This window comes from Anabrus simplex, chromosome 8, assembly GCF_040414725.1.
Source record: "Anabrus simplex isolate iqAnaSimp1 chromosome 8, ASM4041472v1, whole genome shotgun sequence".
Classification (NCBI taxonomy): Eukaryota; Metazoa; Arthropoda; class Insecta; order Orthoptera; family Tettigoniidae; genus Anabrus; species Anabrus simplex.
Genome location: NC_090272.1, coordinates 2,094,695 through 2,107,751, shown reverse-complemented (window position 1 = coordinate 2,107,751; position 13,057 = coordinate 2,094,695). Strand labels below are relative to the sequence as shown.

General features: G+C 43.9%; 1 protein-coding gene across 1 annotated transcript in view; it reads left to right on the top strand.

Annotated features, from left to right (window-relative positions):
• Positions 1–13,057, top strand: part of LOC136878949 (lysosomal alpha-mannosidase) — a 344,628-nt gene that overhangs the window by 297,959 nt on the left and 33,612 nt on the right. The window contains exon 17 of the mRNA XM_067152580.2: positions 11,111–11,260. Coding sequence (XP_067008681.2) covers positions 11,111–11,260 — 150 coding nt within the window. The remainder of the gene's footprint in view (positions 1–11,110; positions 11,261–13,057) is intronic.

Sequence of the window (13,057 nt, the reverse complement as noted above, 5' to 3'; positions counted from 1 at the left end):
GTATCGGATCACATGTTAAGGTTAACGACATCGAGAGCAGTGTTCGATTCTAGTCTTGTTAGTTTCAATCTAATTTTCATAGAACAAAGGTATCCCCTAACATGTTGTACAGTGTTCGGTTCTACTTGTTTAGTGATCTGAACACATCAATCAATCTTCTGATTACATGTTGTATCGAGAGCAGTGTTCAATTCTAGTCTTGTTATGTTTCAATCTGATCTTCTTAGAACAAAGGTATCACCTAACATGTTGTGCAGTGTTCGGTTCTACTTGTTTAGTGATCTGAACACATCAATCATTGTTCTGATCACATGTAACGACATCGAGTGCAGTGTTCAATTCTAGTCTTGTTATGTTTCAATCTGATCTTCTTAGAACAAAGGTATCCCCTAACATGTTCTACAGCGTTCGATTCTACTTATGTAGTGTTCTGAACACACCAGACAATGTTTTAATCACATGTTGTATCGAGTACAGTGTTCGATTCTACTTATTTTTTGTTCTGAACACATCAATCAATGTTCTGATCTCATGTTGTATTGAGTACTGGCTGTCTCATAAGGAGCTATGTATAGCCGCCATCTTGCATGCGCCATCTTGCGCAAGCATCCTTAGGGCGCCTCTAGCCAAGGATCCTTAAGCCGCCTCATAAGAGCAACCACCATCTCGCGCAAGCATCCCTAGGGTGTCTCATAAGGAGCCTTGTATAACCGCCATCTTGCGTAAGCATCCCAAGGGCGTCTATGTATAGCGATCATCTTGCATAAGAACCTTTTTAAATTATCCACCACCATTTTTCAACTAAAGAGTGTAGCACTGAGGTTTGCGATGTAAGATGGCGGATGACAGCTGCGCGTGAGTTTGTAAAGCACGTGGAATTTGCCGCCACCACGTAGATGGCAGCACGGTGCTCAAAGATGGCGGATGACAGCTAACAGAACTTTTCAAATTACCCGCTACTACAGAGAGCAGCACGGTGCTCTGTTCATTAAAAGATGGCGGATGACAGCTAACGAAATTGCCCCGCATGAGGGCAGCACGGTGCTCTGTTCATTAAAGATGTCGGATGACAGCTAACGAAATTGCCCGCCTGATAGCAGCGTAGTGCTCTGTTGGTTAAAGATGGCGGGTGACAGCTGTAAAAAGAGCCTGTGGCTTTGTTTCCAAACAAGAGCACGTGGAATTTGCCGCCACAACAAAGAGGGTAGCACTGTACTCTGTTGCTTAAAGATGGCGGATCATGGCTGTCAAAAAAAGCGCGTGGGTTTGTAAAGCATGTAGAATTTGCCGCCACCACATAGAGGGTAGCACGGTGCTCAAAGATAGCTGCTGTCAAAAAGCATTTTTTCAAATTATCCGCCGCCACATTTCAAAGGTATGTAGCTAAAGATGGCAGCACGGTGCTCAAAGATGGCGGATGATAGCTAACAGAACTTTTCAAATTACCCGCTACTACGTGCGTAAGGTAGTAGCCATAAAGAGGGCAGCACGTTGTTCTGTAGATTAAGGATGGCGGATGACAACTGACGAAATTGCCCGCAGCACGGTGCTCTGTTGATTAAAGATGGCGGATGACAGCTGTCAAAAAAAGCACATGGCTTTGTTTCCAAACAAGGGCACGTGGAACTTGCCGCCACCACATAGAGGGCAGCACTGTTCTCTCTTTGTTAAAGATGGCGGATGACAGCTGTCAGAAAAGCATATAGGTTTGTAAAGCACGTGGAATTTACCGCCACCACATTTCAAAGGTAAGTAGCTAAAGAGGGCAGCACGGTGATTAAAGATGGCTGCTGTCAAAAAAGCATGTTGATTTGTAAAGCACGTGGAATTTGCCGCCACCACAAAGATTGCAGCACTGTTCTCTCTGGATTAAAGATGGCGGATGACAGCTGTCAGAAAAGCATATAGGTTTGTAAAGCACGTGGAATTTACCGCCACCACATTTCAAAGGTAAGTAGCTAAAGAGGGCAGCACGGTGCTCAAAGATGGCTGCTGTCTAAAGCATTTTTCAAATTATCCGCCACCACATTTCAAAGGTAAGTAGCTAAAGAGAGCAGCGCCGCCACCACAAAGATTGCAGCACTGTTCTCTCTGGATTAAAGATGGCGGATGACAGCTGTCAGAAAAGCATATAGGTTTGTAAAGCACGTGGAATTTACCGCCACCACATTTCAAAGGTAAGTAGCTAAAGAGGGCAGCACGGTGCTCAAAGATGGCTGCTGTCTAAAGCATTTTTCAAATTATCCGCCACCACATTTCAAAGGTAAGTAGCTAAAGAGAGCAGCACTGTGATTAAAGATGGCGGATGACAGCTGCACGTGGCTTTGTTTATCTCACGCTAGTGAGATTAAGTTGGTAGCACTAAGGTTTAGGCCCGTCAAGATGGCAGCACTGCCGATGACAGGTGACGAATTTTACATCTACTACGATAAAGAGGGCAGCACAGTGCTCTGTAGTTTAAAGATGGCGGATGACAGCTGCCAACAAAGTACGTGGCTGTCAAAAAGCACGTGGCTTTGTTTACCACGCGCTAGTTAGGTTAAGTTGGTACCACTAAGGTTTAGGCCCGTCAAGATGGCAGTACTGAGGTTAGCAATGCGTTGTTGTCTGTCAAAAAGCACGTGGCTGTCGAAAAACACGTGGCTGTCAAAAAGCACGTGGCTTTGTTTACCTCGCGGTAGTTAGGTTAAGTTGGCACTACTGAGGTTTAGGCCCGTCAAGATGGCAGTACTGAGGTTAGCGATGCGTTGTTGTCTGTCAAAAAGCACGTGGCTGTCAAAAAACACGTGGCTTTGTTTACCTCACGCTAGTTAGGTTAAGTTGGCACTACTGAGGTTTAGGCCCGTCAAGATGGCAGCAGTGAGGTTAGCGATGCGTTGTTGTCGATGACAGCTGTCAAAAAGCACGTGGCTTTGTTTACAAATGCAAATCTCCCGCCAAAATTCAAATTTCCCGCCAGAATTCAAATTTCCCGCGCCGCGGGAGGAGGAGGAGGCCGCCGAACTGTCCTATTATACTACTGTTAAGTGTTAACGTGGCTCTCCTGTGACACAGGGTACATCACGGAATTCCGAAGATAATATTTTCCATTCCTGGGACCATCGCTTGTTCAGATTTAAATTTACTGACAATAAGATTCTCACGTGGTCAGAGTGGAGGGTGCATTGAACACTGTTTGCCAAAACGTATGCCGCTGCGATCTCCATGAATGGGCAGTAGTCAGTTGTGAAAATTCTACGAAATTCTCCAATTTGCGGAGATGTGGTGGAGGGATGTGGCTTAGGAAAGGGAGCCACTGTACCGGGGTGCACTTTATAGTCCTGCGATCAAACACGCGGAGTTATTCATTTGGATATCAATCATCTTCACAGCGGAGCTGTTTAACCAGACAGGCGCGCAGTACTTACCTGCAGAATACACAAGTGCATGTTCCACACAGTTTACAGTGAATGATGTTTCGAGTCTTGAGCTTGCAATATGCTATTTTAAAGCCAATGTCCTGCTGAATGTAACAACCTCTGTTCGCTTATCCTTTGTTGGTCAAGTACTCCCCGAGGTCTTTTGACTGTTCTGTTACTCAAATGAGAACTTGTTACAATACTGTACTCCCCGAGGTCTTTTGACTGTTCTGTTACTCAAATGAGAATTTGTAACAATACTGTAAAAATAATTTACAAGTATAGTTAATAGCTTCGTGAATATATCCTCTGCAGTCTCGATGCTTGTGTGCTGAGCACCTATTGTCCAGTTATCAACATATCCAAATTTTCTGCAGACTGTTTCAGATATGTTCAGCAAGGAGAATAGTGTTACTGAGAAGGGGGATTTTTAGTGGGCTGAATGGTTGAATGCCTAATGGTGGTTCCACCTTATATAAGGGACGCCAGATATGACCTTCCCTCATATAATCAATTTACGATTTTTGGTTACTGGCCCCTTCATTAACACTATTAATTAAAAGTAGGTTGGTGGAAACTGGTGCAGGTACTAGTTGAACAGTGTAAATCTCCCCCCCCCCCCCTCACCTGCTATCTTCAGGGATTGCCCACGGAGGGCCTCTGTAGATTTAGCCACATTCTCAATCCGCATAGCTGGTATTCCCTCTGTTCTAGAAACAGTTAATTTTATTAACACAACTATGAATATACGTGCTCCAAGAATGTCCCTCGATCAAACTCCTCTAATTGTATGACATGTTGTACAACTTTATTAATTCTATCATCTCTTCGCGTGCTTGCCGGAACAATTACTTACAGTAGAAGTACGATTGAGCTGCAAAGTATTCTTTTACCTCGCGAGTGAGCCACACTGATCCACTGTATTCTGAAAACTGAGCTAACGACAACTGACCAGTCTGAATTGTACAGAAGTAAGAAAGTGTTCCTCTCGGTCTTACGCTTAGTGCATAGGCGACTCATTCGAGGTTAACACGGTTATTGATATTCATAAAATAGGGCGGTGTAGAACACTAATGAGAATAGGAGACACTACTGGCCATTGAAGTAGTCCTGAATTATTTTACGCCCACACTGGAGCACCATATACATTAAAGTCTTAAGAGTATTAGCTACAAATATGGATAATGTATCGTCTTCTGCTCCCGGAACTGCTTAATTCCTTCCGACCTGCCTGCGCTTTCTTCGTCAGATATTGTGTACTGTTTGCATGTGAAAGTTTTAGTTTAAGTCTCCATTCTCTGTTCCTCTTCTCTTCTCAGTATTGTCAAGCCTAACTCTAAACAATCTTAGACTCCTTTGAACCATTTATTCTTAATTTTACTTTCCCAAAATCAGTTAAATAGATGTTTTAGTACCCTGGTTTCTGGTAGTCTTGATGTGTGGCAGAAAAAGTTAAGCCTCCTTTTTCGCATTGTGTTGACTCAGTTTCCTGGTGTACAACTTCATTAAGTAATCATCGCTATTGTCCACCTACTTGGTGTTTTTTGTTTATAATTGTTCTAAGGATTCATCTTTCTGTCCTCTGTAATTAATCTGTAGTTGATTTGGTGTTCAAACTGAATAGTGTTACACTAGTATATGTTGCTTCAGGTGTAATAACGCAGTTGGAGTGTTTGAATTTTCCATTTATTGAGAAAGATTTCTTCTTGCAGTTTGGCCAAATGATACGTTGTGCTTTTTCCAATTTAGTTGGTCTATTTTCTACTGATACTTTCTCATTTAAGTTTCAAGTAATAATCTCCCCTAGATACTTGAATTTATTTACAATCTTAATTCGTTTTTTATTATTCAGCGTGATAGTTGGTGTTTCAACCTTGAAGGATGACATCATATCCATCATTTCAAATGAGATTTGTAGTCCGACTTCTGATGCTACTTTTTCGAGTTCTTCAATTTGGTGTTTAGCCTCTTCCACACTATTTGCGAGCTGCGCGAGGTCATCTGCAAATGCCAGGCAATGGCGTTTATTCCAATCTTGATGTTTGGTTGGCAATTCTTAGTCCACTCTCGCATATAATTTTCTCCAATGTGCAGTTAAATAATAATGGTGTAAGACCATCAACCTGTCGAAGTCCAGTCCGGATTTCAAATGATTCAGACAACCCCTCTCTTAATGGTAATTCCTATAACGTTGATAAGTTTCTCGTGTAGTCCAAAATGCTAGAGGATTTTAAGTAATGACTCACGATGGATACACTCATACGCTTTCTTGAAGTCAACAAAAGTGATGACTAAATTTTTGTTTCTCACTTTTTAATGTTTCATGATCCACTTAAAACTGATGATTTGATCTGGACAACATCTCCCAGGTCGAAATCCTCCGTGATATTCTTCAAGTTCTTGGTCGAGTTGTTCCTGAATTCTTGTTAGGATAATTCTAGACAGGATCTTACATGTCATATCTAGTAAAGAAATCCCCCGGTAATTATTTGAATCTAATCCATCTCCATTTTTGTGTATTGGATGAACTATAGCTGTGTTACATTTTTCTGGCAGTTTTTCAGAATTTCAAATGTCCCTGAAGCGTTTGTGGAGGTTTTGAAGTATGTGAATATCTGCATTCTTCCACAGCTCTGCAACCACTTGATTATCTCCTGCTGCCTTGTAGTTCTTGAGCCAACCAATCGCTTTGATTACTTCATTGACCGAGCTCGCTTAATTGCGGCCAGTATCCAGTATTCGGGAGATAGTAGGTTCGAACCCCACTGTCGGCAGCCCTGAAAATGCTTTTCCGTGGTTTCCCATTTTCACACCAGGCAAATGCTGGAGCTGTACCTTAATTAATGCCACGGTCGCTTCCTTCCCACTCCTAGTCCTTTCGTGTCCCATCGTCGCCATAAGACATCTGTGCGACGTAAAGCAACTAGCAAAAAATAATTACTTCATTGAAATCAGGTGCCTTTTCTAGACGTATTTTATTTTTTAATAATGCTCAAAAGCAAAGCAAAGCAAAGTCACCTCCGCAGAGGTCATGAAGGCCCTTGGAGGAATGGATGGTAAAGACTTCGACCATTGTTAACCTCGGCACGTGATGGGGTAGAGTGGTTAGCTCTACACCCGGCCGCCTTTGCCTCCAGGAAATAACCTGGCACTCATTTTGGTGTAGGCTGAGTGAACCTCAGGGCCATATGCACCTTCCGAAGTGGAAATCTCGTTTCTTAAGTTTTACGACTTCCTGGCGGGGATTCGCAGCCACGTCCTTCTGGGCCAACCGAGCACGACTTTACCACCTCGGCCAGGCCGCCCCTTGAATAACGCTCAAGTTATGTGTATTATTTTGGTTCCTTAGAATTTGGTAATTCTTTGAAGTGATCGGCTAGAATGTTGGCATTCTCTTGATTATTGTGTGCTAGTTTCTCTTGTTTATTTTTATCATGAGTGATTGATATTGTCTACATGTCCTGCAATAGTCCCTTGTCTTATGTTGTTTGAATGACTCATCTGTGAATTTAGGTTTACTTTTTAATTGTATCTTTTGCTTCTTCTAATTTCTTTGGCCCCTTGTCTTCTAGCAATGGTTAGTTCTACTCCAGATTGTTCGGTTTTCTTTTGTTGGTCATTTAGCCATGCTTCGTGCCTTTTCTATATTGTCTCATCACATTCCTCAATCCATCAAGGGTGTTTCTTTCTCCTCGTAAAAGGAGCTATTTCTTCAGCAATGTTTTTCAGTTTATCAATGATAGTTTCCTGTTTGTCGCTTAGATTTGTTTTGGATCTCTCTCAATACAATGAATTACAATGGGTCATATTTCCTCCTCCTAGTGTATTTTGGAGGTTTGTATTTGTTTCATGGGGTTAACTTGATTTTTATCTTTGAAATATAGTGGTCTGAATCGATGTCCACCCCAAGAAGGACTTTGACATTATAGATTTCTTTGTGGTACTTTTTATCCATTGCTACATGGTCTATCGGAAACTCACCCATTTTAACATTAGGACATTTCCAGGTCATAAACTTGTGCGGTTTTCTCTTTAACCTTGTGGTTTCAAGAATAAGCCAATGGCTTATGCCATGTTCAATTAGTCTTTGACCATTCTTGTTTGTCAATTTATGAAATGACCAATTCTCTACCACTGTGCGATACTTCCTTCTTGTCCAATTTTTGCGTTGAAATATCCAAGCGTTATTTTAACATGGATGTCAGGGATATTTGATATCAGTTTGTCAAGCTATTCCAAAAATATTTCAGTTTCTTTATTTTCCATGTTTTTGTCATTTGTTGGGGCATGGACATTTATCACTTTATATATTTTGTTCTGTTCTTTACTTCAATCGTTAAGGTTGGCGTTCTTGGGGAGTTTTATGAGAATTCGTTCACTTAATGTAATATGCTGGTATGGACCAAATTGGGGGACCTTCTTTCATACTCTTTTCCCTGGAACTCCTTTGAGAAGACCATGTGGGTCCTGATCTGTGTTCCGCAGTTTCTAAAGGGCTGTTAGTAGAAACCTATGTTGATCCATTCGACCTGTTCAGTGTTTCAACTTTCCAATTTTCACTCACGAGTTTACGTTTAATGTTGCAAAGAAAGAGAATTTCCTTGGTTTATTGAATTTAAGCTGGTGCCTGCCATTTGTCTATTGGGCTTTCGGGCGCTTCGACTCGCCATGATATTCTAAGTGACACCCCACCTTATCCGAGTGGTGTCTTTTCTTGGGCCTATGATGTTGTACAGTATGTCCAAGCCGGTGGATTCTTTCATTAGAAGAATCTTCACGTTTGGTTGATTGTTTGATCATTGATCAATGTTCTGACCATGGTCAGGATTTCAAATTCCAGATGTGACCTGGAAAGGTGATTAATGAAATATGGTATGATGATAAATGAAATTGTGGAGTGAGTTTGGTCCATGAGAGCTATTTCCTTTCGCTCAAGTCCGCTGGTAATCCGCCTCCCGAGAAGCGCCACGTCGGAGTATCGCCTCTCCGCTTACTACGAAAGCGTAGTAGGTTCGTGGACAAAATATTTCTAGATTACCCCTAAAAAAATTTAAGACATGTCAGCATTAATGAGAAATATAGGATTACTTGAACCAGATTGAAATTTAAATCTTCTCTTCGTACATTGTGATAATGCAGCCTTGAGATCAATGCATGCTGTTCCTCGATATGGGATGTTAGCGATAGCACGTGGTCTCTTCAGCTTCGTCCAGGTCTGAATCCCACTTGCTCTTCGGGGAAAGTGTTTTTAAGACAACATACACTCAGTGAGTTACTCTGGTTGGTCACTAGGTTTATCAGGGTTCAAAACGGCAATCATGTTTATTTGAATTGAAGAGGAAATCTGCCCGTTTTAGCAACCAGGCCTTTGTGTCTGCCATATACGTTGTTTTGTATATACACTGGCTGACAGAACAAATGCAACACCAAGAAGGAGTGGTTCGAAAGGGATGAAAGTTGGGGAAAAAACAGAGACGGCACGGACGAATAATTGATGTTTATTTCAAACCGATATGCAGGTTACACAATGCGCACGGCATCGACTCAGTAGGATGTAGGACCACCGCGAGCGGCGATGCACGCAGAAACACGTCGAGGTACAGAGTCAATAAGAGTGCAGATGGTGTCCTGAGGGATGGTTCTCCATTCTCTGTCAACCATTTGCCACAGTTGGTCGTCCGTACGAGGCTGGGGCAGAGTTTGCAAACGGCATCCAATGAGATCCCACACGTGTTCGATTGGTGAGAGATCCGGAGAGTACGCTGGCCACGGAAGCATCTGTACACCTCGTAGAGCCTGTTGGGAGATGCGAGCAGTGTGTGGGTGGGCATTATCCTTCTGAAACAGAGCATTGAGCAGCCCCTGAAGGTACGGGAGTGCCACCGGCCGCAGCACATGCTGCACGTAGCGGTGGGCATTTAACGTGGCTTGAATACGCACTAGAGGTGACGTGGAATCATACGCAATAGCGCCCCAAACCATGATGCCGCGTTATCTAGCGGTAGGGCGCTCCACAGTTACTGCCGGATTTGACCTTTCTCCACGCCGACGCCACACTCGTCTGCGGTGACTATCACTGACAGAACAGAAGCGTGACTCATCGGAGAACACGACGTTCCGCCATTCCCTCATCCAAGTCGCTCTAGCCCGGCACCATGCCAGGCGTGCACGTCTATGCTGTGGAGTCAATGGTAGTCTTCTGAGCGGACGCCGGGAGTGCAGGCCTCCTTCAACCAATAGACGGGAAATTGTTCTGGTCGATATTGGAACAGCCAGGGTGTCTTGCACATGCTGAAGAATGGCGGTTGACGTGGCGTGCGGGGCTGCCACCGCTTGGCGGCGGATGCGCCGATCCTCGCGTGCTGACGTCACTCGGGCTGCGCCTGGACCCCTCGCACGTGCCACATGTCCCTGCGCCAACCATCTTCGCCACAGGCGCTGCACCGTGGACACATCCCTATGGGTATCGGCTGCGATTTGGCGAAGCGACCAACCTGCCCTTCTCAGCCCGATCACCATACCCCTCGTAAAGTCGTCTGTCTGCTGGAAATGCCTCCGTTGACGGCGGCCTGGCATTCTTAGCTATACACGTGTCCTGTGGCACACGACAACACGTTCTACAATGACTGTCGGCTGAGAAATCACGGTACGAAGTGGGCCATTCGCCAACACCGTGTCCCATTTTTCGTTCGCTACGTGCGCAGCACAGCGGCGCATTTCACATCATGAGCATACCTCAGTGACGTCAGTCTACCCTGCAATTGGCATAAAGTTCTGACCACTCCTTCTTGGTGTTGCATTTGCTCTGTCAGTCAGTGTATACTGTCAGCTTCGATTACAGCCTATGTCAAAGAGTACTAGAGAGAAAATGTACTCATCAAAGATAATTGTACGGGGTGATCAAAAACAACTCCAGTATGCTGTGCGGGAAGGAATACTGGCCATTTTTCAATCTAAGACGTACGTCCGGAGAAAACGTAAGCTGTGGGGCTTCAAAGTATTGCGACGCCTCGGATATACGGAGAGTGTGCTTTCCACGTTTTGTCAATAACAGCCTCACTTTAAGGTATGTTGCTCTTGATAAGGTGTTGTAGTAATCTATGGTACTTCTCCAGTGTGTTCTACAGTCACGGTTGCAAAAAGTATTAGGAAGTGGGCAAGCACACCTCCCAAACTCCGTAGCTACGCCTCTAATTCAGGTAACTAGAAACATAAAAGCGTTGCTGCTGGCTTATTCGTGGTAAATGAAATGGCGTAGGGCTTTTAGTGCCGAAGATATGTTCGGCTCGCCAAGTGCAGGTTTTTCGAGTTGACTCCCGTAGGCGACCTGCGCGTCGTGATCAGGATGAAATGATGATGAAGACAACACATACACCCAGCCCCCGTGCCATTGGAATTAACCAATTAAGGTTAAAATCCCCGACCCGACCGGAAATCGAACCCGGGACCCTCTGAACCGAAGGCCAGTACCCTGACCGTTCAGCCAACGAGTCGGACTATTCGTGGTGAGGATGGCATAGTGTCCTAGAAACTCACACCGCAGCTACCTTTCGTCTGAGTTGTGGTGCTGGGATACTGCCGATGATCAGCAGCCAGGAAATAGGACTTGGACGAAAATCTAAATATAAAAGTGCAATATTTTAGACCCTTAATTAAAACGCTCCCTTGTTCACAACTGGCTCAAGCTATATGTATTTCTGTTCGTCTTTCAGTTCCGAGGTCTGAAGGAGTCCCTCCCGCCCAATGTTCACATCCTCACGCTGGAACCCTGGAAAGACAAAACGCTACTACTTCGACTGGAGCATCTCTTGGAGCACGAAAAGGATTCTAAGGCGTGCAAACCCGCCGTGGTCGACATCGACGTGCGTATAAAAACAAGTAACATTTATTGTGCTAGTATTGAAACTGAACCCCCAAATGGCTGTGATTACGGAATTTCTAATGTTTAATTAACTTCTTCAATTTATAATGTATAGAAAATTAAATAAATTATTACTCAAAAAGGTAATAGATGGTATGAACTCATATTCTTATTATCCGCAAGAGCTACGTTAAATCCAGTCCCAACCGTCTTACATTTCACGAATTCGCTGATGGGTTCCAGAACAAGTTTTACTGACCTGTCTCAGGTTCCTCTTTAGCATTGACAATGTAGGATGTAGTTGTGGTCTTGAGAGTTACCATTCTCTATTAACACTAATCATAGTGACAATGGAAAAGGAATGGAGGTATCTCCAAAAGGAAAAGAAGGGCCATTAAGGGCGTGAAAATGAAAGACTCCCTAGAACTCGCAACCCTAGACCGTCGGGGTCGGGAAAGCAGTGAGGAAAGTGAGCAGATATATCTGGTAACTGGTGTTGTTGTAGTGTCTCTACCAGACCTGTGGTAAACGACATCCGGACTCGTTCAAACTTATATATATATATGACGGGTTTCGCTCAAAATTTCGAAAACTTTCAAAGCCTCAACAGTTGGCAAGGAGTGTTCGAAGTGACTTCACTGAACAAATCAGTCTGATCACAATGAGAGTGAGCTCGAGTGACTCACTAGTTCTCGGTACAAAGCCACTGCACATACACTCATCAACAAATGTAACCAATGTATTATATCCATTTCTTATTTATGGTTAGATACGTTGTTTAAATCATGACAAACCTGCCTTCTTCACATATAGGGCCCTTCAACTTACGATTGGTTAACAAACTCAGAGCTGTAGAGCTAATATAACGCCCAAGTAAACCTGTCATTATGACTCGCTTGTATGCACTGTCCATGAGAGATTCCAATTTGATGCAACAGAACATAAAGCATGATGACGTTGCCAAAAATATCCATGTGAATCAAAGTGTTGCCTCCAAGTTGTGGAAAACGTTCCAAGGCAACCATTCAGTATCGGATCGAGGTCATAAGGGCCGTGTGCCAAAAGCAGCAGGGGTTAAATATCGGTATGCGCACACATCTGCAAGCACAGCCACTACTGTGTTCAATAGACTCCATGACGGAACACTGTGTCCAAAAAGATACCTAATGACTCCTCCATTTCAAAGGGTGGCTCGCATTCGATGGGCTAGAGCACAGCCAACTTGGACAGGAAATCATTAGCCCAGAACGTTGTTCACTGGTGACAACTCTGGGTAAGAAGGGAAGGTTACAACGAATCATTCTCAGTAGAATGTCACCAACACCTTGAAGGCTCAACACTATTCTAAGCAGGTATCGGCCGCCATACACCACTGCTGATGGCCTCGGCTCATGGTAAGACACTGTAAGAGATCGGTAACGCTCGTCCACATCGTGCTCCAGCATGGAAAGGCGTGGCCTTCCTTAAACGAGCAAATTCCAACCAGCAACATCCGAAACTAAAAGATGCTACCATCGAAGAGCAGGACCGTTTGCTCCAAGAGTTGGTACTGAACGTGCACCGTTGCATTCAAGAGTAGGTCAGCGTTCATGGAGGATGAACACATTAGACTACTTTTAATTTGTGATGTCTAACTAGGGACGCACTTTTATATTTCTGGTTTAGTCACACGAAAAAATAACCGTTGTAGAAAGATGTCCATAAACAACCCCGTTAGTAGTAGAGCTGTGACAGTCCCACGGCCACGGAGGGTCTACCCTCCGAGGTCATTAACCCCTAGCAGTGGAGCAATGCGGTT